At 41.3% G+C, this 25,931-nt stretch overlaps 1 protein-coding gene across 5 annotated transcripts in view; it reads left to right on the top strand.

The window, feature by feature from the left end:
• Positions 1–5,614: 5,614 nt before the first annotated feature.
• Positions 5,615–25,931, top strand: part of KIF16B (kinesin family member 16B) — a 140,139-nt gene continuing 119,822 nt past the window's right edge. For all 5 annotated transcript variants that reach the window (XM_014966428.1, XM_014966427.1, XM_014966429.1 and 2 more), the window contains exons 1-3: positions 5,615–5,672; positions 21,520–21,589; positions 22,602–22,715. In XM_014966428.1, the coding sequence (XP_014821914.1) occupies positions 5,626–5,672; positions 21,520–21,589; positions 22,602–22,715 (231 nt within the window). In that variant the 5' untranslated portion in view covers positions 5,615–5,625. The remainder of the gene's footprint in view (positions 5,673–21,519; positions 21,590–22,601; positions 22,716–25,931) is intronic.

Here is a 25,931-nt window from a genome sequence, read left to right as displayed (position 1 = left end):
TTATTGTTGTTTAGACAATTATTCTCTCACCCAGTGACCCCTCCTCACCTGGGAAGGGGAATTGGGAAAAAAACAGGGAAACCTGAGGGTTAAAATATAAACAGATTTAATAGAATAAGACTAAATAATTAACATTAATAACACTGAAGAACCAGTATTGATCCCGATACCAATATAAAATATTCAGGGACTCTACCCACCCCATTTTTTTCGGCAGGAAGCTGTGCACTCCCGGCAGGAACAGAAAATATGAGACACTGAGAGCGCTGCAGCTTCGGGAGGAAGGGAAGAGCTCAGGGGTCCGGCACCGGGTCAAGAACTTCTCAGGATCACAACCATAACAGAAGAGGGGAAACTTGTCATCAAACTTTCTAATTTATATTGGATGTGATGTTCATAGTATGAAATGATCCATCTTGGGTCAAGTGCCCGGGTCTTGCTCCCCCTCATCCCAGGTTAGCACCTGGCTGACTTGAAAACACTGAGACCTGGAAGCCCGCACATGGCAGCTGGCTGTAAAGTAAATATTTTCACTAATTCAGACACTAGAGCCTTCTAAGAATGCATTTTTCCCAAGCGTTAGAAGAGACCTTACCAAAAAGTTAAATTACTGAAAAAGAAAATAATCCTGTATCACTCAAATCATGACAGCCAGTATGGCTGTAACCCCTTTGCATCCTTCTTCATGGCTCAAATGAAAGTCTGTGTAAGAGGGTGCCAGCGAGGATACCCTTCAACCCAGCCATTTCTTTATATCCTCCAGCCAGAAACTTGGAGATCCCTGCACATGTGCTGTCTGCACTGGGGACAGGCCACTATCTCCTGTACCAGCCTCTCATGATGCGGCCTCCAAATGTTTGTGATGGGCACGGAGCTCTCCAGGAAGGGATGCAGCTGGAAAGATGGGCAGTGTTCACCAACCATGACATCCAGCTGCTGGATGAGCTGCTGATACTCCCTCTGCCAAGCGAGGGAGGAATGGCCACATTTCCATTTACATTATCACCATCATAACCCTGAAGGTCAACAAGGGGGCTGGATGCAAATGAAAATGGACCTGCTAACATTTAGTTTAAGCTAATTTCCCAAACTGTAGCAAGCAGAGTGCTGGCACACAGCCTGGCATGGCAGTGGCACCAAGTGCTGCCGTGTCTTCTGCAATTTCTGCTCCTGCTCTCCCCAGATGCAGGGGGTGGTGCTGGCACCACCAGCTCCAGGCAACCCTCCAGGGCTGCCCCAAATTCATCACTCCCACCCTCAGCAGCTGGCAGCACCCTGGCAGATGGAATGGCTCCATGTCCACAGCATTCCTTCCATTCAAAAGAAAAAGGCAACTGCTGGAAAGAGGAAGGGGGAAATACCAAAATCCAGCCCCAGTGGTAACTCATTAAAACCGCGCAGCTCCCAAGGAGAATTTTAAGCTGACAGCTTGATGCTTATTTACTCGAAACTGCATGCTGAGACCTGCTGGAAATGGGATAATTCTCCTTGTTTAGTGTGGATTCAGGCAGCACTTGGTTTAGTTTTTAATACAGTGAAATCCTTTATTTTTCAGCTGTCAGGTGGCTCTGTTTGGACCTTCCACCAGGAAGCTGTAGTGAAGCACTGGCACTCGCTGGGGCTAGCAGAGGAGCACTTGTCCCCTTGAGAAGTTTATAGTCCCCCTTATAGAAGTTTATAGAAGTCCCCCTTCACCCACGGCAAGCTCCTCTGTCTGAATACAAATGTGAGTTCAAACCAGAGAGGTACAGCCACGTTTTGTGCAGAGATGAATATAGACCAAAACATGGCTTGGGAACGAGCTCCAGAAAGCAGAATGTGTGTATGGATTAAAAGGACCGCGTTTGTGTGCTACCAGGAATGGGCAATGCTGTATAGTCCTAACGATTTTGACAGATTGGAAAATCAGAGCAGCCCAAAGAGGACAATTTCCCTGGCTGAGATAAAGGAGTTCACACCATGTCTCGGTGGGGAGAGCAGAAATGACATCTGACTCTGCATGGCATGTCGGGTGTGAAGAGCCCCACAGAAGCAGGCTGGAGGAGGATGCTGAGCAATGATTCCCAGGACGATCTGTGACAAGAGAATACCTTCTCACAAACATTGGCCAAGGAGGACCCTCTTAATCTCTTTAGCAGCGAGCATTGAGCTTTCTGCATCAATTAGGAAATGCAAACTGAACCCAGGCTGATGGCAAGCTCTGTCCTGACAGCAAGTCCTGTGGGATGGGGAGATGCCCGTCCATCTGCCCCCTCCATCATCTGCCAACGTGAAGGGTATCTCAGCACGCTCAGGTAGAAGTCCTAGTCAATGTCTCCTTTCTTAGAAACATATTTCAAACTGCAATGGTAAAAGAGGATGCTGGCTGGTAAGACGTAACCATCGGTCAAGTCATTAATTCCTGCCCTTCTAGGCTATTTGCATATGAACACAAGGAAAGGCAACCGGTCATCGTCACGGGGAGCGTGCAGTGGAAGGGCTTGAATGAAAGACTTTGCACCACTCATTATTAGTAAGATCCAGCCTGTCATCTCCTGGGCTTGGGACTTGTTTTGCAACCCCAGGAAATGAGGGTATGTGCCCGAAGGCATTTCTGACTGAGCAGGTCCATTGCAGGAGGTCAATTAGGAGCAAGAAGGAAGTGCAGAAGCCGGAGGTCAGAAGTCCTTCAGGTGCGGTGCTGCTCGTCTCCTGACCTCTGGAAGGTCACAGAAGCTCCAGAGATCCCACCTCTGAGTCCAACCATCATTTCTACTGCAGGGGGAATCAGCCTTCCCAACTCTGAGTGAAGAGAAGCAGAGAGGCTCTTTGCGATAATGCAAAGAAAAACTTTGGAAATGCTTCGTTAACTGTATCCAAGCCATGTCTTTATTAATGACACTCATGCTCAAAGAGTAGAGAAGTATTTGGGAATGTGTGTGCTTTGGGTTTGGTGTGGATTTAGGTTTACAAACTTTGCCAGGTGTTTCTGAGTGCAAAATATTTAGTACTTAGAAACTGACAAATGTATTTTCCATCCAGATTTTAAGGAAAGGAGTTTGAGACACTTGGTGTGGGTATGTATATTTACATACCTTTACATTTGCTTTTTTTTTTTGATTGGTGTCTATAAACTGTCATCTATGTATGGAAGTCTCAAAAATATCCCTTTCTGGCAAGTTTTGTAGAAGTCAGGCTGGGAACAGAGGGACTTTCCTAACACCTCAATCCTTCGAACATCCGACGAGCGGCTTAATGACAGGACGCTGCCCTAAGAAAGCACTTTTCTCTCTGGCTCCTCCTCTTGTAAAACTTACTTGTTCCTTACTGAAGCTGCAGGAGACGTTACATACGGTGTGTAATAACTTAACGTGGCTGAACTGATAAGAATTTCAGGCAAAATATTTCAAGCACGTCTATTTTTTTCTAGCATACTTTTTAGCTTATTCTGTCTTTCTAACGTGTTTGTGCTATTCCCTGTCAGCTTGTGGCATGTCTCCCAGGTCCTCTTTAAAGCTTTCAATACACTTCTGTTGATTTGCCCCATGCCTCAGCACCGGTCTCCTCTCCTGTACGTTCGGCTGCTGCAGCGTGTCACCTCCCATGCTCACCAGGGTGACCCAATCCTTGGCTGATCTTTAAGCAAATATTGTTCCTTCTGTGATTTTCCCAGCGCCCTTCTTCTTTCTCTCCCACTGTAACACCTCTCTGGCATAGCACAGTTGATCCCTTCCCTCCTTTTTTAGTGCTCCTCTGACCTCTGACCCATGACACTCTGACACTGGTGCCGAAACTTCTCCTGACTCGTTTTCTTTTACCCTTGGAGTTTGTTTCAGCATCATAAAGTCCAGCTCTCTCTTTGCATCTTTCCCCCATGATTGTCCTTTCACATTGACCACAACCCCAGGAAAAATCCACATTGTGAATCCACTTCTTTCTTTTCTGTCTCCAAACCTTTAACATGGCTTTTAGTCTCTGACTCTCAGGCCAGAGGTCCCACCTGGCAGACTCCTGGGTCTCCAGCAGTGAGCTCTTCTCTCTCTTTCTCTGTATATTGTTCCTTCCTCCTTCTTTCCTATTACCAGTCCTAGGTTTTTTCCTCCCTTCTTCTCTTTTAAGCTGCTCCACCAGTGACTTTCTAACCCCTTGCCCCAGACCCCTCTTGTTCTCACCCCTCCTCTTCTCTTTCTTGAGCAAATTGAACACATAATAGTTTCTCTCTTGTTATAAAACCACCCCTTGGACCTGACCTCTCTCTTCAAACATCACCTCCTCTCTCAGTTGATCTGGTGCTCTGCTGGGGACATCACTTCTCTGGCTTCTTTCTTCCTCCTCTCCTTTCTCCACCCTGTGGCATCTCTTTTTGCTGTGGTTTTCAGCTGTGTTTCCGTGTAGGGCCTTTGTAGGGCCACAAAGATGATTAAGGGCCTGGAGCATCTCTCCGATGAGGAGAGGCTGAGGGACTTGGGTCTTTTTAGTCTTGAGAATCGAGAAGGCTTAGGGGAGATCTAATTAATGCGTACAAATACTTAAAGAGAGGGTGTCAGGAGGACGGGGCTGGTCTTTTCTCAGTGGTGCCCAGTGACAGGACAAGAGGAAATGGGCACAAACTTGAGTATAAGAAGTTCCACCTAAACATGAGGAGGAACTTCTTTACTGTGAGAGTGGCAGAGCACTGGAAGAGGCTGCCCAGGGAGGTGGTGGACTCTCCTTCTCTGGAGACATTCAAAACCCGCCTGGACACGTTCCTGTGCAACCTGCTCTGGGTGGACCTGCGCTTGTGGGGGGGTTGGACCAGAAGATCTCCAGCGGTCCCTTCCAACCCCATATGATTCTATGATTCTATGTATGTATGTACACACATATCTGTCTCCCCATATATAGGTATCTATATGTATATACATATAAGGGTGTGTGTATATTGAATTAAAGAATAAAGCCAGGTATGACTTAGCAAATGTAGCCTGACTGACCACAAACAGTATATAGGCATGTATATTTACAGACACCCCTACCTACAACCCTATATATATATATCTCCCTATATACAATGGGGATATACATATATATGTATGTAGACGCATATGCCCCCCTTTCCCCAAATACATATAGGGAGAAATATATATGGGAGTGTATATAGGGTTGTATATATATAGGTGTGTATATCTATAGACACCGCTATCTACAACCCTATATGTATATGTGCCTATATATAATTGGGAGATATTTATTATAGGGTGTGTGTATACATACATACATATTGATGCATATACACCACTGCCCCCGATATATGTAGGGAGAGATACATATGGAGTATATATGGGGGTATATATAATGGGGAGATACATATTTATAGGGTGTGTGTGTGTATATATGTATATATATGTATGTATATGCATATACCCCCCCTCCTTAAATATATATATACACAGATCTATTTATCTACATCTCACTGGAGGGCCCTGTGGAGAAGCCCCCACCCATGGTAAATGCACCCCTCCTCCCCAAGCCTTTCCGCCTTCCCCGGCCTCCTTCTCCTTCTTCTTCTGCTTCCTCCTCCTCCTCCTCCTCCTCCTCCTGCCCCCCCCACCCCGAGCTGATTCCCCACTCATCAGCAGAGCCCGTGGTGTGGCTGGGGGATGAGCCATGGCTTCGGTGAAGGTGGCCGTGAGAGTGCGGCCCATGAACCGCAGGTGAGTGCGGGCCCGAGCGGCCTTTTCCCCCCGCCCCGCTCTTGAGGGGGTCCGCGCCGCCCCGGGGCCAACGCTCGCAGGGGGAGCGCGGAAGTCCCGTGTCCCAGAGCGCGGGCGGGGGAGGCTGAGGGGGGAGCTCCGGCGGGGACGGGAGGGGGTTCTCGGCGGCGGGCTGAGCGGCTGCTTCTCCTCCCGGCGGGCTGGGGAGCAGCTTCTCTCTTTCGCTTGGAAGGTGCGGGGCCCTTCCGGGAAAGTTCAGTCCCTGCGTCCCACCCTTGTAGAATGGCGAAAAGGTTACTTTGCTGAAGATAAGAAACTACGGAGAGACACAGATCTATTTATCTACATCGCACTGGAGGGCCCTGTGGAGAAGCCCCCACCCATGGTAAATGCACCCCTCCTCCCCAAGCCTTTCCGCCTTCCCCGGCCTCCTTCTCCTTCTTCTTCTGCTTCCTCCTCCTCCTCCTCCTCCTCCTCCTGCCCCCCCCACCCCGTCCCGCCGTGGCCAGGCGGAGCAACGCCTTGCGCCTTTGTTTGTCCCCGCGCAGCCCCCATAGCCGCGGGGAGGTGTGGGGGGGGAGGCCGCTGCGGGGTTGCCATAGCGACATGGCCTAGGCCGGGGGGCTTGAGGGGGTCCGCGCCGCCCCGGGGCCAACGCTCGCAGGGGGAGCGCGGAAGTCCCGTGTCCCAGAGCGCGGGCGGGGGAGGCTGAGGGGGGAGCTCCGGCGGGGACGGGAGGGGGTTCTCGGCGGCGGGCTGAGCGGCTGCTTCTCCTCCCGGCGGGCTGGGGAGCAGCTTCTCTCTTTCGCTTGGAAGGTGCGGGGCCCTTCCGGGAAAGTTCAGTCCCTGCGTCCCACCCTTGTAGAATGGCGAAAAGGTTACTTTGCTGAAGATAAGAAACTACGGAGAGGCGAGGGCCTGTCCGACCGGGCTTCTGAAATGCGAAAACAAGCTGCTGCTTCGGCCCGTCCAGCAACCGCAACCCTTCCTACCGGCTGGAAAGAGAGAGATTGTTGTCTGGCTCCTTTGTAATGCCGGCTTTTGTGGAGGAGCCATTATGGTAAAGGTTATTAGTAGGCTGCTTAAGCCCGAAGTATAAAAGAGGCAGTGTGCCCCGTTGACTGTATTGACAAAGAGTTTATCACCCACTTCCCGAGATGTGCCCGCGAAACAAACACGGTCCTTTGGTGAAATAAAGTACCTAATAGGCACAGTGGAGTTAATTTTTAATAATATAATTTAAGAATCATATGTAGAACATGACCAGATTCTGCTGGCAGTGATCTTACGTCTTCCCTTGTTCTGGAGTGATGTAGTCAGTTAAAAGGAAAAGTGTTTTAAAAGCACAGGCAGCCAGTCAGGCTCCCACCCTTCCTCTCACTTGATCTCATTCAGGTATTTAAAAAAAGGGAATTCGCCAAGTTCTGGAAGTCTTGTTGATAATGTCTCCCTTTCAGTGGGGGAAAAACAAATCTTGTGAAAATAAAGTTGATGAAGGTTGGAAGGGAGGATTATTGCAGGTCAGTTTCAAGTAGTTTAGGCAGTTTGATGGAGCTGAGTGGTTAGAGGTCAGGGTTGGTGAATAATCTAGTTGCACCCTCCTGCTCCCTCCCCAAGTTTAACCATATGGTTCTTCGAAATTTTAAAAATTATTCTATGTATACACTTCACTTTTCCTTTGAGAATCTCTGACAACAGGTAGCATAGGTCTTTAAAGTATTAATAAGGCTTGTAATTTGCAGTGTTTCAGTAGCATGGAGAAGTTTTGTTTGTGGACTGGAACTGTGATCTGCTAAGAGACAGGAAAGAAAAGGCAATGGAAAGCGTATGGCAGAAGGGGAAAGGGCTGGTAACTGTGATCGGCAGTGGAAACACCAACTGATAAAGTATAAGTAGAAATTTGCAAGCGGCGAAAGAATATTAATCTGCTCTAGTGGAGGTGTCCCTGCCCGTGGGAGGGGGGTTGGAACTTGATAATCTTTAAGGTCCTTTCCAACTCTAACCATTCTGTGATTCTATTACAGACAGTGGCTCTGGATCTCATATCTAGAATGCACACGGGAGAATAACCTGGATGGGGCTAGATCAGAGCATACCTAGAAAATGATGGAAATTGTGAGATGATGGAAAATGGAGAGAGTAGGAGCAGGGCAAGCAGAGGCATGGTGTGATCAACATTGTCTTTGACATCGTGTACTGAGTGGCAATGAGTAGGGTGTAGATAAACTTATTCTGAGAACCAGTAAGTGTCTGACTGGAAATAAGCAAACTGTGCAGAGCCTTCCAGTTCAAGTTGTTAAAACCTTGTTATTTATGGGATGGTCCTTGATGTTTATAAAGCATTAATGAGGAAGCTGGATTCAGTGTCATGGGTTGTTGCTTCTAAGTCTTGATTTTTCACAGACACGGTTGCTGTTCTCTGTGGCACCCAGTACTGCAGCCTGGGAGTGGTACTGAGGTTGGTGGTGCTCTTCTGCTTCAGTCAGTGCTGGATTCGTCTGCTGTATATAGTAAAATTGACATCCTAAGCCTTAGAGGATTGAGTAGCTTTTCCTATTGCAATATGGTAAACCCTAAGCCAGGACCAGTAATCATATTTTGCTCATATTGGTTTCCCTTCTGTGTGTCTTCTCTCAGACATGCTCCCTTCTTCTTTATGGGTCACTGCAGTGTTTTACAGAAGAAGAACCTTTCTGCCAGTTCAAAAGAACATTCCCATTTGGGTGTTTGTGCTGCAGCACTTATTTTCAAAATCTTTAATGTGATACTGTATAGAGTTAAATTCGATTCATGTGTGTCTCTAAACTTGCTTTGGTTTGTTCAAAGCTTAATCATATAATGCAGCTTATTTCATGAGTCATTTTTAATTAGAGAGGACAGAGTTAATGAATGGTTATTGGTAAGATTCCTGCATTATGGAGCAGTTGCGCCGTGTGGTGTCATAGCACTGCTAATTGTGTAATAAGTCATGTAAGAACATGGATCTTGGAATGAATCATGTGATAGGGAGGGGGCTGTTGTTTGAGGATTGCTTGCTGTTCTGTTGCTTAGATCACAAATGTTAGTCTTTTTATTTTTTTTTTTTTCTTTTTTTTTTCTTTTTCCTGCTGTGATTTATTTTCAGTCTTCTCATTCTCTGGCTTCACCTGGAAGGAATTTGCTCATTTCAGTGCTGCTGTTAAAGCTGTTGACCATTCTTCTTAAAGTAGTTAACATCCCAAATTGTGTTATGCAGAGGTTACACTGGAGGTTTTTTACTGTATCTCTGGATAATATAATAAAAATGATGTCTAATGGCTTTACAGTTGCTTCTTTGAAACTAGTTGTGAGCATGATCTTAAGAGAGATCAGTTACTTGGTGAGTCACCGTTTATCCCCTTGCTTTTCCTAAGTCAGTACCAAATTGCAGTGACAGCCTCTCAGTCCATGCTTATATTTTAATGCTTCTGTAAAGGGGCTAAAAACCTGCGAGCTGGCAGAAGGCAAGGTTTTCTTCATCAAGTAGAAATCTGCTGGGAGGTGAGGTTGTGTGGCTGATGTATTTTGCTCTGGCAAGTTAATGCTTTTAGTCACCATTTAGTCCCCACAATCTTTTCCTACGTCCGTTTTATGTCACATTTTCTCTGCATGAAAGCTAGAACTCAATTACTGTGAAGGTAAACCACTTTTATTTTTTGGGTTTTTTTTGTCGGGTAAATAATACCTTCTAAAGTATGCTAAATAAGAAAAATGTTTTGATATTTAATAAAGGAAGAATCAACCTGATTCTTTCAGCTACTATATCCAATTGTTATGCCTCTCAATTTCTTGTACCTCATAGCTCTGTTTTATTTGGCTTTTAAGTCATGAAGTAATAGCGGAAAAGAAGCTTTTTCTGATTTTTAACCTTTTTCATCTGTTTCTTGCATTTGCATAAACTAATTATTTAACTGGTTGAACAAACTAAACGAGGGTCATATGCTGTCCTTACCTGCAGAAGATGCAGCTGACATCAGAATGTGGCTTTGCACTGCAGTAAGTTCTTCTTCCATGTGGGTATGCAGTGCTCTCAGTGTTTTTAAATATTTATTTAAATGAGCTATGTAGGTTTTCCCACAGCTCTGTTCTTATTTCCAATAAAATAAAATAGAAATTCTGATTTCATTTAATTTTTAAATGGTCAGTTCTTAACCCGGCATTCACACAGTCCTTAGATTTACTCTCCAAACAGAAGTGAGTGATGGGGGTGGCAGAAATGTATGTCAGTGGCTTTACATGGTTGTACAGTCATTCACAATTACCACGTGAAGATTAACAGCTTTTATGTTTGATAGTGGCGAGACGGAGAAAATATGTTTTATTGCTTAGAGAAAGCATTTGTGTGACTCTGGGATTTGTTTGGATTAAAAGCCATGCTGATGTCGATACTCTAATCCACAAATATGTTCTGCACAATTATTCATTAGATGTGAGGCTGGCCCTCTTGGTGAGGCTGGCCCTCTTGGTTTTACATTATTACACCTCTCAGTTAATGCTTGTAGAACTAAGTAACTCTTCTGTGTCCAGAGCTGGAGTCAGAATACCTTGGGAAATTTAGGACCAACATTATATTATCTTTAAAAATAACTGGTTGCACAATCCATGCCTTAGTATCAGTAGCAGAGTTTTCAACAGCTCAAATTAATATGGCAATGCAAAGGACAGACATATAAAATAAGATGTTTCATTTTACAAGGAACATGTGACTGGAGTGTTTTTGTAGCAGCGAAAAGAGGTAAACAAGTAAACAGTGAAGAGCCAGCTGAAATCTTAATTTCTCTTCCAAATGTTTACAAGTGATTTAGGTAGGAGCTTACTGGGAGAATGAAAGTTGTAATTAACTATCCATGCTTTTTAGAATTGAGAAGAGCAGTGAAAGAAATACACGAAGAATATATTATAGAATTTCCAATGCAGGGAAAAGGAGAATGAATTGGTGTTTCATGATGAATTGCTGTGTCTAAAATACAGGTTACTGTGTATATTTTTCATTTTTGTGAATTTATAAAGATAGTGTTTTGACAAAATGTGTATAACATCAGTGTAACACATGCAGAGTGAGAGAAGATGGAGTGATTACAAGCAAGGACACCCAAAGTTAATTATCATATTTGTCTCTGAGGTGCATGGTGAAATTTTTGCTGTGTCTGTTTCTGAGCACTGAGTGTTGGTTGTTGCTCTTAAGAGGCATCCAGAGTGTCAGCAGAAACATAACTCGGAGCTTAAATATCACCAAGTGTTGCAATACTGTCACTTTCTGTACTGATGAGGATAAGCCATTTATCAGCAAGTTGAGTTTGCTATTTCTTATGTTAACTCTTTGAACTTCCGTTTTAATAAATGGTGCATGTGATTTGATTTATAATCATGTACCGTTTCTCTACTATAAAAAGAAGTTGAAAGATCTTGAGGATAGGTGAGGGTCTTGTGCGCCTGGGGTGAGTGTTCTTCTGTCTTGCCTCTGCCTTTATCTGTGGGTGAGTCTGAATCCAATAAAAATCTGCTTGGATGCTGAATTGGCAAGATAAACCGACTGTTTTGATTGTGGCTTTTTCATCTTGCCATGCTTTGTGTCAAAAACCTTGAACCCATTTAATGACCTCCAGCAGATTTTTCCTTTTGGAAAAGCATCCAGAGTATACAGACACTTCTCTCCCTGACAGTAAGGTATGCATATATTTTGATATAAGGACCTTCATCAGCGTGCTACTTCTATTGTTAGCATTGAACCAATGCATAAAGTGATAGAGCCAAGTTTTGGATCATGTAAAGTTGATACTAAAAGAACTTGAAGTCTGAAATAAAAAGTGGTTTTAGTTTCGTAAGGCACGTTAAGAAACAGTTTTCTTTTCTATTTATTATCTCTCACTTCTTCAAAGGGAGTGAACAGTAGGAAGAATTTAATTCAACAGGACAGGTCCTCTAGTACAGAGAGAACCAGAGGAGCGAGCGTGGCAATGTACACGTCATCTCTCCTTAATGATCACTACCTCTGACCTGACCTGAGTGAAGATGCACTTAACAGATGGGTTATGGCTGGCGGTGGCTTGGTGATCCCCAGTGGGTACTGCCAGGTTCTTGGGTGGGATTAAGAGCAGTGGGTTTCTTCATTCATTTGGCCTTGGCAGCTCAGCACAGTGAGGCTGCCAGACATGAGAAAGCACAGAAATCTGGTACCTCTTCAGTTGTGAGAAGGAAATGTAGAATCTGATCTGTGTTTCCCTCCAGGTGAAATGCAGTGATGGTTGTATGGCCACGTGTTTAACATGTTGGACTTTGAGAGGGAGGAAAGCAGAGGTGGGTAGGGCACACAGGTGGTGCCCCTTCTGAAAGGGCTGCTGATCTCTGGTTTTGATGGTACCTGACCAGCACTAGGGAAGCCTCTGCTTGTTAAACGTGGTGAGAACATGTGTTCTTTGAGCATGGGTACCAACAATAAATTGTGACATAAGCATTAGTAATTATGTAAAGATGCCCTGAAAGATTATAAAAGTCTCAGTGATGGTTGTTTATAGCTGTTGTTATTGCTGTCTGTAGTTCCGGAATGAAGATGCCATTGAGCTAACATTATCTGCTAGGAAACATAGGTGCTATGTATTGTGAGGCTCCTCTAAGAAGTATCTATGTGGATCATATATTTGTGAAAGGGATGTAAAAAAAAAAAAAGAGGAAAGGCTGGAGAACTTGCTGTTGAAGCAAATGAAGTAGAAGTAACAGCTTGCTCACGGCACAGCATTGACTCAAACTTGTAAGGACTAGAAAAGAAAAAGAAATAGAGAAGAGCCTAGTGGGCTTACAGAAAAGTCTTTGTTGTCAGTGGCAAGAATAAGTAAGAGGTGACAGAAATCTTATAATCAATATAGTAACATGGGAGATGGTTGGCTTTTAAATGTTCAGGTTTTTTGGCATTACGTAGTAAGTAGTAGAGAAGTAGTTCAGGCCTGGTTATGTAGGAGTGGAAGAAGCAGCAGCCATGAGGTGGGGGTAAAATTGCCAAAGTTATTTTATCAAGTAGTTTAAGGAGAACATTGTAAATTTAAAGCAGAACAGTTGCTCTCTTGAAGAGTTTGAGTTGCAAATGGTCTAGTCCTGTGTTTCCTAAGGGGTACTAAAATGCAGTGTTGGACAGCTGTGTTAAGGAGTGGGGCCTAATGGGAGCATGGCCTTTGCTAAAATGGGAAGTTAAAGCCAAATAGAGAAGCTAACACCAAGGACGGTAGTTCGCTGGGAATTTGGATGCCACAGGTCAGGATATTCTAGAAAAACTTGTTGGACTCTCCTTAGGCTTTTCCACAACGGCAATTGTCAGCAGCGCTGAAGTAAGCTGAAACTTAGGGGTGCAAGCAATAGGGAATGCCAGCACTGGTTTGTTCTCTGGAGTTTCTCACTTCTGATAAAGTACATGGGCTTTGAACATCAGTGGCTTGTTTTCCACTTCTTTCTATGCCCTTTTCCTCTGTGGATAATCTTTGAAATTTTTCAGCTTAAAGTGATGAATTTGAATGTAGGAGTGTGCTACACTCACAAAGCAGTTCGTTCTTGTTTGCAAATATATTACAGAACCAAACACTGAAGCTGTAGTTGGTCCTTCCCCCAGCAAGCCCTTGGGTCAGTATCTCAGAAAATCCTGTTTCTGGAACCTTATTATGTGAATTATGTTGGAAAAAATAAACAAAAATGACAGGAATCATCGATTCAAAAAATATCGAGCTAAATGTGTACTCTGTGTGTTATGACTACCGGAATAGATTAGGAGATGCAAATCTAGAAATATTTGCAGGGTTTAAATGCTGAAAAGAGGAATTAAATATTTAGTTATGGCTCCTTCATGATATCATGGGAGTAATGCAATGAACCTAATAATGGATAAGCTTAAACAGTATCAAAGGAATTACTGCTAATGAAATAGTGCAGGTTGTGGAAGAGTCTCCCCAGGGGAATGAAAGCCCAGGCAGTTGGGAAGAGCTAATTCTTTTGAAGAAACTCATTACAGGAAATGATCTTTCTTGAATGGGAAGGTGAGACTAGACCTGGGTGACTCTTAAGTAGCTTCTGTGCTTGCCGTTCGACCTCCTCCACAGCGGTGTTTGCACAGCTTTATACACTGGGGAGAAAATAAAGTTCTCTTTATTCTTTTAACTGGGTTCCCATTAACTGAATTAACTGGGTTCCCATTAACTGAAGAGTTAATGGCCGGGACTGACAGTGAGTCTTGCATAAACCATCAGAGATTGGGAAGCCCACTCTGTTTACATGTGCTTATTTTTCTGTCCTTTTTAGTGCTTTAATGCAAATACTTCAAAAGTTTTTCAGGCCTGTGGGATTTGCCACAATTGCTACCTTGTTCCGTCTGTCCCCCTCACTAGCACTGAGGAACAAAGACCTTCCAGTGCCAGCAGGGCCGGAGCACAGTGGCAGAGTGGGTACATGTGGGGCAACGTATTAAACTGGACTCATTTATGATTTCTCATCTCCAAAACTTTATGATCTTAAGTATTTTGAACTTAAAAACCTGGTTTTCGAATAGACTTTCCTAGTTTGTTTATTTCAGTATTATCAAACACACTGCCAGGTTACCTATATACATTATATCCCTAAAATAATGAACAGTAAAATACTTTCAAACTCTGCTTTTTGTTGAGAGCTCCTTGACCAGCAGAGAAAAAGGTATCAAGTCTCTGTATGTTGTAGCTTTCCTGATGAAATGAAGAGAGATAAAGGTGAGCCTGTCAATTTCTCAGGCTTTGTTTATTTGAAATTAGGACTAGTTTTGAAATAAATGGGATTAGCACTCAGCTCTTTTAACCCAACTGAGCTCTTGGACTCGAAGACGCTTAGAAGTCTGAGTATCTGAAAGGCAGGTATTGTTGGTAAGAACAGCTGACTGAATTGAAGAGCAAAGTCCTCTGTTTTGCAGTAGCTATGAATACAAAGCCATGGTTATTTATTGAGAGAGGGTTTTTCAGAGTTATCTAACAGAAAGGGTATACATGGCACTCGGCATCTTAATTGCTGATGTGCTGAAGTTCTTATTGTTGAAGACTTAGGCACTTCAAATATTGGCTTTATGAAGACTCCTCTCCAAAGAGTTTATATTGTAAATTCAAAACAGCGGTGAGATACAGAACCTGGAGTAAAAAACACCTTTTTTTCTGTATGTTTACACCTTTGAAAGATATTTGTACTTAGATAACTGAAGTCATTTGTTGTTGAATCCAGATTGCTTGGATATGTCTCAGTGGAGGAAAAGACAGAAGAACAGCCTTATGGATTACCTGAAGGGTTAAGAGATCTGTGAGATCAGGCCAAATTTTTTTTTTTTTTTCTGAATTCCTGATTTGAGGACCTTCTGCCTCAAAAGACAAGGGCACTGCAGGGAAACAACATGATTTCTTTGAATCACATTTTGCTGTGCACAAGAGGTTATGTCAGTACTGAATGACTTGGAAAAAGAACAAATCAGAAGAAACAAGATATTAAAAGCAAACTGTAATGGGGACTAAAATCTAAGAGTCCTAGAGAAACTTTGTAGTGTCATAATAGTTACAACAAAATTTTGGGATGTCATTTAAATCAACTTGGTTGAGCCTGAGGTTATATTTTATTTTGCTTCTGCCAAAGATGGGTATTTGCTACATTTTCTTAAAGACTGACATCAGAAATGTGTGTGTGCATATATTAAAACTTAGCTATGCAAGATCAGTTCCTACTGGTAAGACCATTACAGAGACTGGTCTGACACTTCATCTATGCAGGCAAAGTGGAAAAGTCATTGTTGAGGTAGTCTGCTAATGGAAGCCTAAATATTTTTCAGGTTATTATGTGATCATTGACCATGGCATGTATGGATACAGTAACTTTTTGGTTAAGGCTAGCTGTTGCTGACCATTTAAAAATTTGCTTATGTGGCTTCCTGCTAGACATGATCTGAGGTTTTGGGAGGTGAAATCTGCCTATAAAGCTATTGAAGACACAGATTTAAAAGGCAGGTCAGGTACTTGATTTAAGGTACTGACCACTTGGTATGTGTTACCATGAGCGTGCATGGTTTCCCCCCAAAAGCTAGCTATCATTTGACAGAAGACAGCACAAGGACACCTGTATGCTCATTTTCCAGGAGAGCCTTACTGCTGTAGATTAAACTAGTGCCTTTCAGTGTTGCTGGTAAAATTTATTCTTACAGCTAAAGGCATTTAATCTAGGTTGTCCTTCATACAAGAACTGTATTCGTGTATAAACTCAGGGAATATTTCTGTTTTGTGAGATGTGCAAGATTTCCCCTGTTTCTGCATTCTCTGTCGCTGAGTTTATTATTCTGCTTTCAGCTGCACGGTGAAGGAAGTTCTGGGAGTAGCAGAACTCTCTCATTTAAATCTTTGCAAAGTTTGCCAATGCTGCTTATAAAACTGGTGTCACAAAAGGGAACATGGTTATCATGATAAGCCTGCATTAGCTAATTATTAAGATTACATTGATCACAGAAAACCTTATGCCCATACAAAATGTGTTTTACAACAAAACTCTCTTTTAAAGTACCAAGAATGTGCACGGTTTCTTTTTCTTCCTGAGACAATTGCAATCATATTCCACAGAAAGCTGTTTCTTTAAACTTCAGTCCCCAGGAATTTTTTTCTGCTGTTTTTTTGTCTAGCTTCTTCAGGCGAAACTTGAGAGATGGCGCAGCCCGTCTGTCAGCCGGTCTGCTCCCTTCTAGCAGCTTTGGAGTCTGTTGGCTGATGTCAGCCAGGTTTGACAGCTTGGTAGAGGTCTCAAAGGTAATGAAGATGCGGTGTTGGGAGAGAACAAGAGTCTGTAAAAGAGTCTGCCGAGCTCTCCTGAAGCAGGGGCTGCTGCAAGCCCTTACCAGCCATCGGGGCATCCACCGAGGAACCTCCCTGCAAACTGAGTCCGGAGGGCAGTCATGCTGCTGGATGTACAATGTGGAGTTGTTCACTTTTAGACTATATTAGTGTAAATATGGCTTCAGCCATTTAATTCTGGGCTTGTAGCTGTGTTGGCCAACAGCATGGGGTCACCTTGAGCTCGGGATATGCTGGGCTGTTGCCCTGCTATGGAGACAACTGTGATTTTTATTCAGTGTAGTCATATAGTACCGGTGACTGAAGCCATGGTGGATTTTCCCCATGTCTTGTGATTAAATCAGATTTGCTCGACTTGTTCTGATTTTAGGTCTCAGCCAATATTGTATTGAAACTCCTTGTTATTGGTGTTTATGGAAAAAATTACCATTTGGGTTAAAGTAATGACGATGTTTTATATACAAACCACCAGATTTATGTTTTTAACTGCACCTAGATATGGAATCACATTTTAAAAGAAACATACTTTCTGCAAAATGATTCATTAAGCATTGAAGAAGTTAAAAAGCCAAAACAAAACCAAAAGCAAGAACAACAAAAAAAAAACTGAACAAAAACCTCTGGATAGGAAAGAGAAATTATGTGATATTTGAGCTTGTTCCAACTTTACTTTTTCTGTAGTTACAGGAAGTAACAAAGGATTTCTTCTGTAGTAGGACTTTTGTTTGACTTCTTAAAACATATGGTTGAGTTGAACGTTCCCCTTTTAAGAGTTACTCAAACAAAGGGAAGTGCTCTTGGTCTGTGTAATTCAGTGGGACATCAGGGCAAAGGTAGAGTGAGTATGTTAGCAAGCTACAAGAAAAAGCCACGTTCTTTCTGTGGCACACTTTGTGCTTGTTTTTCAGTTAAATCTACCTTGAATTCTTCTGGTCATTAAGCAACCCTCATGCTTTCACTTTGTGACCCCAGCAATACCTGGGTAGTGAACAAGATAAAATAGTAAATCTGTAACATTGTGCCTAAAATGTGAATATAAGAAGCAGCAGGCACTTTGCTGAAAAGAAAAGCCATTGAGCATGGTTGAGTTGTCTTTACAAGTGCTCAGACTATGGTTTTGAGTAGTTGAAAAACAAAATTGCTCGTCTGCTTTTTAGGTATAATCATTTCCCAATAGATGTTCCATTAGATGGCTACAGTTAAGTGAATTTCCAAGAGTATATTTTTACAGACTGTCTTTTGGTTTTGACACCGAGGTGCTCCGTGAGGAGTTGAGTCAGTGCCGGTGTCCTTGTCCTGCTGAAGTGGTCTTTTGAAGCACTTTCTTTCTGTTTGGAAAAACTGGTTGCACTTCCCATCCTGTCATTTTTGCTTCTCCCCTCCCACCCCCCAGATGAAACACATCTTGTTCTTTCTGTTCTCTTTTCAGAGTCGCGTCTGATGTGTGTTATGGTACTCACAACCAATTCCCATAGTATCAATTTAATGGAAAACAATATCATGATTTTCTAAAAGGATAAGCTATAATAAATGCTGTGTTTGAATAATGCCAAACAGATTAATAAAAAGCCCCTGTTTAAAGAACTTCACCTAAGGCCCTTCTGTGGACAGTTAACTTGGAAAAACACCAAACACATTTTGCATGTCTGAAATAGGGATTTTTCTAAAGGTTCCCTTGTTGATTTTATAATTGAGTGTTTTTCCACACTTTTCTCCCTTCTCTCTATGGAAGGATCTTCACAAAAATCTTGTGGAGGACTGGGTGAATGACCTAATGTTCGGGGGTCATCGAAAGTTGCCTTGAAGTCTGGAGATACTGCTAACATTTGATTGCCTGTAGTATGATATTGACTGAATGCCCCAAAGCTGCTCTGGTCTTTGCTCTGAAAATAAGAAAGAAATATAAGGGAAGTAGGGAAAGAAACCTGGCATAGAAGCTGCAGTGTAGCTATCTCTTCCATGAAGCTGCTGTGATTTGATACAGTTGTGGCATCATCTTCAGTTTGGGGCAGTTCTTCATAACCCACGTGCCCCTTGTGATGAAGAGAAATGATTAAAACTTTGCCCAAGTAAACCATTTGTCAAATTATCCCATTACAAGACGAGTGTACTATCCCCTCGTGGTTAATCACTAGATGTCTAGCTGAATGTAGCAATAGTAGAAGGTTAATAATAGCACCGGGCTGATGTGTTTCCTGGTGTCTGTGCCAAGAAACTTGCCTGCTTGATTAGGGGCCACGGGATCACGGGTTCTAAGTTTCCTTCCCTTGTGATGCTGGAACTCCACGTGGTGTATGGAACAGGGAGAACAGCCTGGAGGCTGGCCCTAAACGCTGCTGTGTGAGCAGTTTGGGCTTCGGGGGAAGCAAGCCTTTTTAAATCAAAGTGTTAATTGTCAAGTAGTTTTGGCAGCTGGCCTCTTTATGTTGCTTTGTGATGGGGAGGGTGGAATGTGCAGGGGCAGAGCCTTTGGTGAGTGGCTGGGGCTTGTCTCTGGGCTGAGATAGGGCTGGTGGATCCTGTGGATGCTGGAGGAGCAGCCGGTTGCAGTAGGGGTCTCCTAGCCCTGAAGGTACTCAGAAGGGTACCCACCATTGCAGTGCAGCTCTTTACAGCCTGAACCTTTAATTAAGGTGGAACTTGCAATCAAAACTTTTTGAAAGGGACTCAACCCCTGCTGAACTACATTAAATGAGTGCCTGGAAATAGCTGGCATCATGCAAGCAATTGTTTTTTTATGGGATCCTCTCAAACTCTTTATGTGTGCAATAAATTACACTTGGCTGTTAGCATTTGATTTCTGTTAATTCTTTTAACTTCTCTCAGGTTGACTTATTGATTCTGATCATAGTATTCCTGTTTCAGGTTCTCCTCTCTCTATCTCTTCCCTTACAATAATGCAAAATTCTATTTATGAATTTTTTTTTATTGTATTGAGTAGTGCTTTGCAAGGCTTTTTTTTTTTTTTCCTTTGAAATCTTAATTCTTTAATAATGGTTAGTCAGATTATCAGTCTTATCACAAAAAGTAATGACTGTTGCCATGTCAGGATTTCGTGTAGTTGGTACATGGGTGTTACACTTTTGTAGCAGAAAGTAGACTTCTTGTAAACATTTTGTATCAGTTTTCAATTATTGAGTATCTTCAGGTTTTGTAATATGTAGAGTTGGCTTGTCTGGGAAAGAAAGCACCTACATATTTTATTATTTCCCCTCATACACCTCAAGCACAAAGAAGTCCAGACAAAAAAAAAAGCAATAATTCTGCCCCAAACTGCTTCCCACCTAGAGTCCTTCCATACTTCCTAGAGAAAGCAGGTTACAAATTATATTTGAAACAAATTTTCATAGTAAGATAGACCATTAATTGGGCCACATTACTTATTATACCTTTGCTGAGCAAATAGTTACAGTCCAGACAGGTAGAGACTTGGGGAAGCAGGATGAGTGGTAGCCATCCATGGGCTCCATTACTGCGATGCCAAAATCTATTTCCTCCTTAAAAATACCATTGGAAACTTCTCCGTTGCCTTTTTCATTACCCATAGCTATATTTTAATATTACAGTCTCTTAACTGAAGACCTAGTAAAAGCTACTAAAGATGACATGGAAATGACTAAGAGGTATCTCTTCAGGCATGCCTCTAATGTTTTTCAATGGTAGATCTAAATTCAGTTGTATAATTAATGCTGTAATTATTACAATTACGTATTTTATTAGCTTAGAAAATAACTTAATGTGTTGATATTTAAATAAGCACTTTTATTTGCCTGATCTTTATTCATTAATGTAGATTTTAAAATGCGATTTGCTTTTCTGTAGAATTTCTGCTGGAAAACTGAATGGGAATAGAGGGTAACTGCACAGTCAGCTGAGGAACATAGAGCCGGGTGATCCCGTGCACCACAAGGGAGAAAATGTCACACTAAAATCCCGAACTTGGGTCTCCTGTTACTAGGATGAAGTTTCTTTTTTTCATTTTTGGTTGGTGCAAGCAGATATCCAATAATCACTGAGATACTGTGCAATATGGTAAAGCAGCACTTCGTTGCTTTAAAGCCCTCTGCTTTCCTTTGCGCCAGTCAGGCACGCCAGTTTATCCAGTGACTTAGCAGATGGTTTTGGAGCAGGCGTGTCTGTTAGCATTTGGGGAGTGAGGTTTTCTATGGTGTACGTAGCAGTCTTCCTTTCCTGGCTCTTTTTTTCCTGTACATGTTTTTAATAAATACTACAGGAGATGTTATGCTCAAGGTTGTCATTCAAGAGCAGCCTGTGTTATTCTTATGACTAACTATAATGCAATCCCATCTCTAGCAAGCAGGTTGTTACATGCTGGTTTTAGATACTAAGCTAATGACTTGTTTTTTTTATGATAGTTTTGAAAACAGTCAGAAACAAATGATGTGAAATAGATGTTTGTGCATGAAAACACTCCTGCAGAACTGGATTTTTTTTTCTTCATGGAAGCCCTTGGTAGCAGAGCCTCTGTCCTGTACTGCTGTGATCCAACACAGCTCAAAAAATGTGTTGGTTACCTCATTTCTTAGAGACTTTTAAAATACTGGGGTTTTGTTGTTTACATAGTTTGTCCCTGTTACCTAGGCTATATGGATAAATGGGAACTGCTGGTACTAGGATGGTGTTACGAGGCTGGGGCTTATCTTGTGATGTTCCGTTTCCCAGTTCCTTAGAGCCACCTAATTGACTTCACTGGGCTTTGGATCAGAGTACTTCAAATTACGAACAAACCACTTAATTGACTTGCAGAGTCAAACTTCTGAAGCAGGTTTCCCCAAGCTGCTGCTCTGATGAAGGGATTTGGAGGCAAGCCGAAATACTTCAAATATATCCCACAGCAATAAATAAACACTGGTCACAACAATTAAAAAATGAAATAAAAATGAATTCACTTGACAATTAACTGTGGCAAGTAATCTAGCAAGTGGAGATATGACTGAATTTTTGTGATGTGTTTTATTTGACTTACTCAAGTCTCATTTTTCTTTCAGGGAGAAAGACCTAAATGCAAAGTTTATTATTTCAATGGAAAAAAATAAGACAACAATCACAAACTTAAAGGTGAGTAAACACAATTTAAAAAAGGAAGTCCTAATTGAATAGCTGCCAAGATATGACTGGACAAAACAGCGGTTCTCACTGCACTGTGGAGAACAGCCCTTAGTTTTTCAAATACAGTGTTGAAGTAATGCTTTGGGGAAACAGGTTAAACTTAACTTGCCACGGTTTTCTGAAGACCACTGTATATACTTTATCTCATAGGTTTTTCAAAGCTTTATCACTCTAGTCACTGCTTAGCTGGAAGATGAAGGCCAACAATAAAAGAGAGGCACGTGCCTGGTAGCTATTAAACCTTTGCTTTGTCTGTAGAAGAAGCTTTCTGGAATTCCCATGAAAACGAACCAAACGCAATGTCCCCATCCCTTGTTATAATATTTTGATGGCAGATTTTCCCATTTCTCTCAGCAAGAGAAATCATGCACAGCAAATTGGTTTTTGCAAGATAGTTTCCAATGACAAATGTACAAAAAGAAATTTCAGTGTGTAGCTTGTTTAGACTGATTCGGATACCAGTGAAAATTGCTGAAATATAATGGTAGCTGTCGTGTCTTGAGCATGATGATAGACTAAGCAGCAGGTACGTAACATGATTTAAATTACAACTGTGCATTGAAATGCTTGTCACAGTTCAAAGGTCTCTCTGGCTCCTATTAATTATATGTATAGGATAATCCCTTATTATAATCTGAATTCGTATACAGGACTGATTTAACTGAATGTAAGTACCGTGACAAAAATGTACTGTGGTGGTAGGAGCAGTAAGCTAAAATCCAAATAATTCCTTCTGTGCTGTCTTGTAACGTGACCATCCTTCGGGCTGAAGGGTATATCTGTTGCCAATTTTTTCACTGTTGTTGGAATAACAGGCTATCCTGCCATCATAAATTCCTAAATGTGGATAGCCTTATTTTAAAGTTGCATTCTGGTTATTTATTGTAAAATGTTTTCAATTACTTCATCAGGATGTATTGTACCAGCTCTCTTTTTTTTTTTTGCTTTTTTTTAAAAATAGATACCAGAGGGTAGTACCGGAGACACGGGACGAGAGAGAACGAAGACATTTACCTATGATTTTTCCTATTTCTCAGCGGACAGTAAAAGTCCCAGCTTTGCTTGTCAAGAAATGGTAGGATTTCTGAATGTTAATAATTGATTATTTTTTTTCCTTTCCCTTTTCTTTGGCTTGAAAGCATTCTTTGAAACGTCTTTCCATTGAAAGTGCTTATCATGTAATTTAAAATTTCCCTAGGTACCTGAGAATTTGGATTTTGTTTCATTTTCTTTCTTTTTTTTTTTTTATCTAACGTTGTTAAGTGTTGTATTTTCTAGTATTGCAGGCTAAATGCCTTCTTTTTAGTTCTCTTGCCTGATTTGTCTTGTAAGGTCAAGTTAGAAAACTTCTCTGAGCACTACATTTGGTTTTGAAAAGCTTTCTTGAAAAGAATTGCTTTTAAGAACCAAGCATATGTCTTTAATTCACTTAGACAGAAATGTTCTTATCTGGTGAAGTGTTTTTTTTTTTTTTTTTTTTTTTGTCCAAAAGTCTTGGTATGCATTGAAGAAGATTCTTCTTTCTATTCCCTTGTGTATTCGGCTTGGGAAAGGACAAAACTGCCTTTCTCCCTGCACTCTCAGAACAGAAAATCAAACTCGGAGGCTATGGGCATTATTTAGATGAAGAGATAGGCCTTCCCTGACCTTGCTTTTCATGTGAACATCGAACCTTTTTGCTATTTCACATTTCCAAATAAATGTATTAAGTAAAATTCAAGTGTTTTGTGATTTCTATCTTCTCTTTTGGTTTTGTGGAACTGCGGATGCTCCAAGATCAAAGTGATAGTATTTCTTTCCCCTTAAAGTAATGCAAGGGTTTGCCGAAGCCAGTTGGATACATAACTTTTTGGTATTAACTTCATCTATTCTGTAACTCCCAAAGTCAGGGCTATTGGCATGGCTAGTCCTCAAAAGCCTCAGAATTAAAACTAATAACAAGAGGCAATAAGTTGAAGCCAATTTTAAATATTTATGAATAGGAAAAGCTATGCCATTTTATATAATTACTATAATTGTTTGATGGGGAATTTATGCTTGAAATTTCTATTTAACCATCAGTGTAAGTGGTAGATTCTCTTTTTTTCTGAAAGCATCTTTCTTTATTTCACAAAGTTATTAGTGTTTAATCCAAGCATTTGATCATTCATATTCTTAGAATTTCTCAATTGTGATGACTTGATGGGGTTCTTTTAAGTAACAGTTTTTGCTATATTCTATGAAATATCAAGAGGTATACATATATATTTATTTGGGCATTGTTGTAGAAATACTCTAGTTAGTTTAGCACTGTGACAAAGTAAAGTAGAGTATTTGGGTGCAATGCTTGGAACCCTAGTATTTAGAGATTGTTTTTAAGCAGGTTGTTCAGTCCATATCACTTTCCTAGAACTTTAGTGAATGCTTTAAGTTGAACATGCAGAGAGTTATTTATTTATTTTAATTAAAGCAGCTTTGGTAATTTATTTTTCTGCTCCAATTCTAACTGAAGCTTGAGATTTTTATTTTATTTTATTTTGAGCAATCTGGTCTAGTGGGAGGTGTCCCTGCCTATGACAGGGAATTGGAACTATATGATCTTTAAGGTCCCTTCCAACCCAAACCATTCTGTGATTCTGTGATTTTTTGGTTGTGGTTTTGTAATTGCAACAAATGATTGCTTTAAGTTTGCTTTTGCAAATCAATTAGTGTCTCAGCTATATTATAGTGTCTCAGTAATATTATTTAATTTCTTGAAAATGCATGTAGTTCTCAGTGGTAACTGATCACCATATCCTCAGCTCTTCCTGATATAGATGAGTGTATCTCTGTAAAACAGTGTTAAGGATGTATCAATGCATATTTGGAGAAGTCTGAAAAATGTACTGTAGAAGTAGTTATAGAAATTCTTCTTAAGCACCGATTGTGGCTTAGGTTTATGGGTATTTAATTCTTGGATCCTTTAGGTAGCTCTTTCTTTACCTGACTTTAGAGACTTCTGGAAAGCTGTGTTAGACAAGACCTCATTAGAAGAATCCTGGGAAGAGAGTCCATTGTGGTGTTAGGCTGTTGCTGTTACAATGCAAGTTTTTTCCAGAAATTGAATGTGCTGTGAAATACTGAAGTTAATTCTTGTTAAAATAGCCATTTGCAAAGGAAACTTGAATTAATGTAAGTGGATATCCAAGTTGTATCCTGTGTTGATGTCCAGTTTCCACATATAAGTGATAAACTAAGTTTTCCTTGTTTTAAGTTTTAGTTTGTTGGTGCCATTTCACCTCTGTTTCAGAGCAGGTCGTGTTGAGGCAAGATCAGTATAACTTACCTGTGTCTGAAGCTTATAGAAAAAAATAAATGCCTGTATAGGGATCACTGCAGCAGCCTTGAGCAATGATTTTTATTTTTTTTTTTTTAAAGCTGTGAGCTTTACGGTTCATAGTAATAGGATGCTAACAATAAATCCTGAACATGGCTTAGCTGTCCGTGTTCAATATTCTGCTGTTACGGTGTGTCCCATGACCCCAGACTGCTTTCTTCATCCTTACTGTCAGGAATGCTGACTTCTCCTGCTCAGCCACAAAAATATTGTTGTCCCTCGGTCAAGTGTTGTTTTAATTACAGTGTGTGCAGCACATTGGAAACAAAAGGAGTTTTCCAACCATGGGAATGCAATTATTAAACAAATGCTGCACAAGCTATTGTTTTGCTTATGTTATTCATTTCATATTTAATTGGAAGACTTTGTAGTTAAGCTCTTATCAAGTTGCTGCAGAATTTCCAGTTTACTGCACTAGTGGAATAGAAGAAGGGCGTCTTTGATTCACATTCATCCTGCCACGGAATAAAATTCATCTTGATTGTTGGTAATGCGGTTGCCTAGTGTGCTTTGTTCATGATTGTTATATTTTTCCTTTTGAAAGGCAGAAAAATAATAAATGGAAGTCTGTCTAATACTACATGCCCCATTAACGTGCCTTGTAGATGCAAAATATGCTTTAGTATTCAAAAATTAGAGTGGGAGTGGCAATTTACCATCAAGCTACTTAGTCTGTATTCATGGAAGAGAAACAAATAGAATTTTGATGAGTTTACTGCCCTTTTGTGATAAACCAGTGTCCCAGTCATTTGCTTCTGACAGAGTCTCATCCTAATGATGTCTTTTCTTCTACCTGTGTGTTAAGCCTCTGTGTTCAGACACCACTGACTGTAACTGTCCTATGTACTACCTCAAATCACTTTGCAAGATATACACAAGTTTTTAAAAGGGAAAATGCAGTCGAAGCAGTAGTGCATAGAGACTTGGTCCAGATGG

This window comes from Calidris pugnax, unplaced genomic scaffold (assembly GCF_001431845.1).
Source record: "Calidris pugnax isolate Ruff unplaced genomic scaffold, ASM143184v1 scaffold31, whole genome shotgun sequence".
NCBI classification, from domain to species: domain Eukaryota; kingdom Metazoa; phylum Chordata; class Aves; order Charadriiformes; family Scolopacidae; genus Calidris; species Calidris pugnax.
The sequence above is the reverse complement of the archived record's forward strand: the minus strand, read 5'-3'. Positions and strand labels throughout refer to the sequence as shown.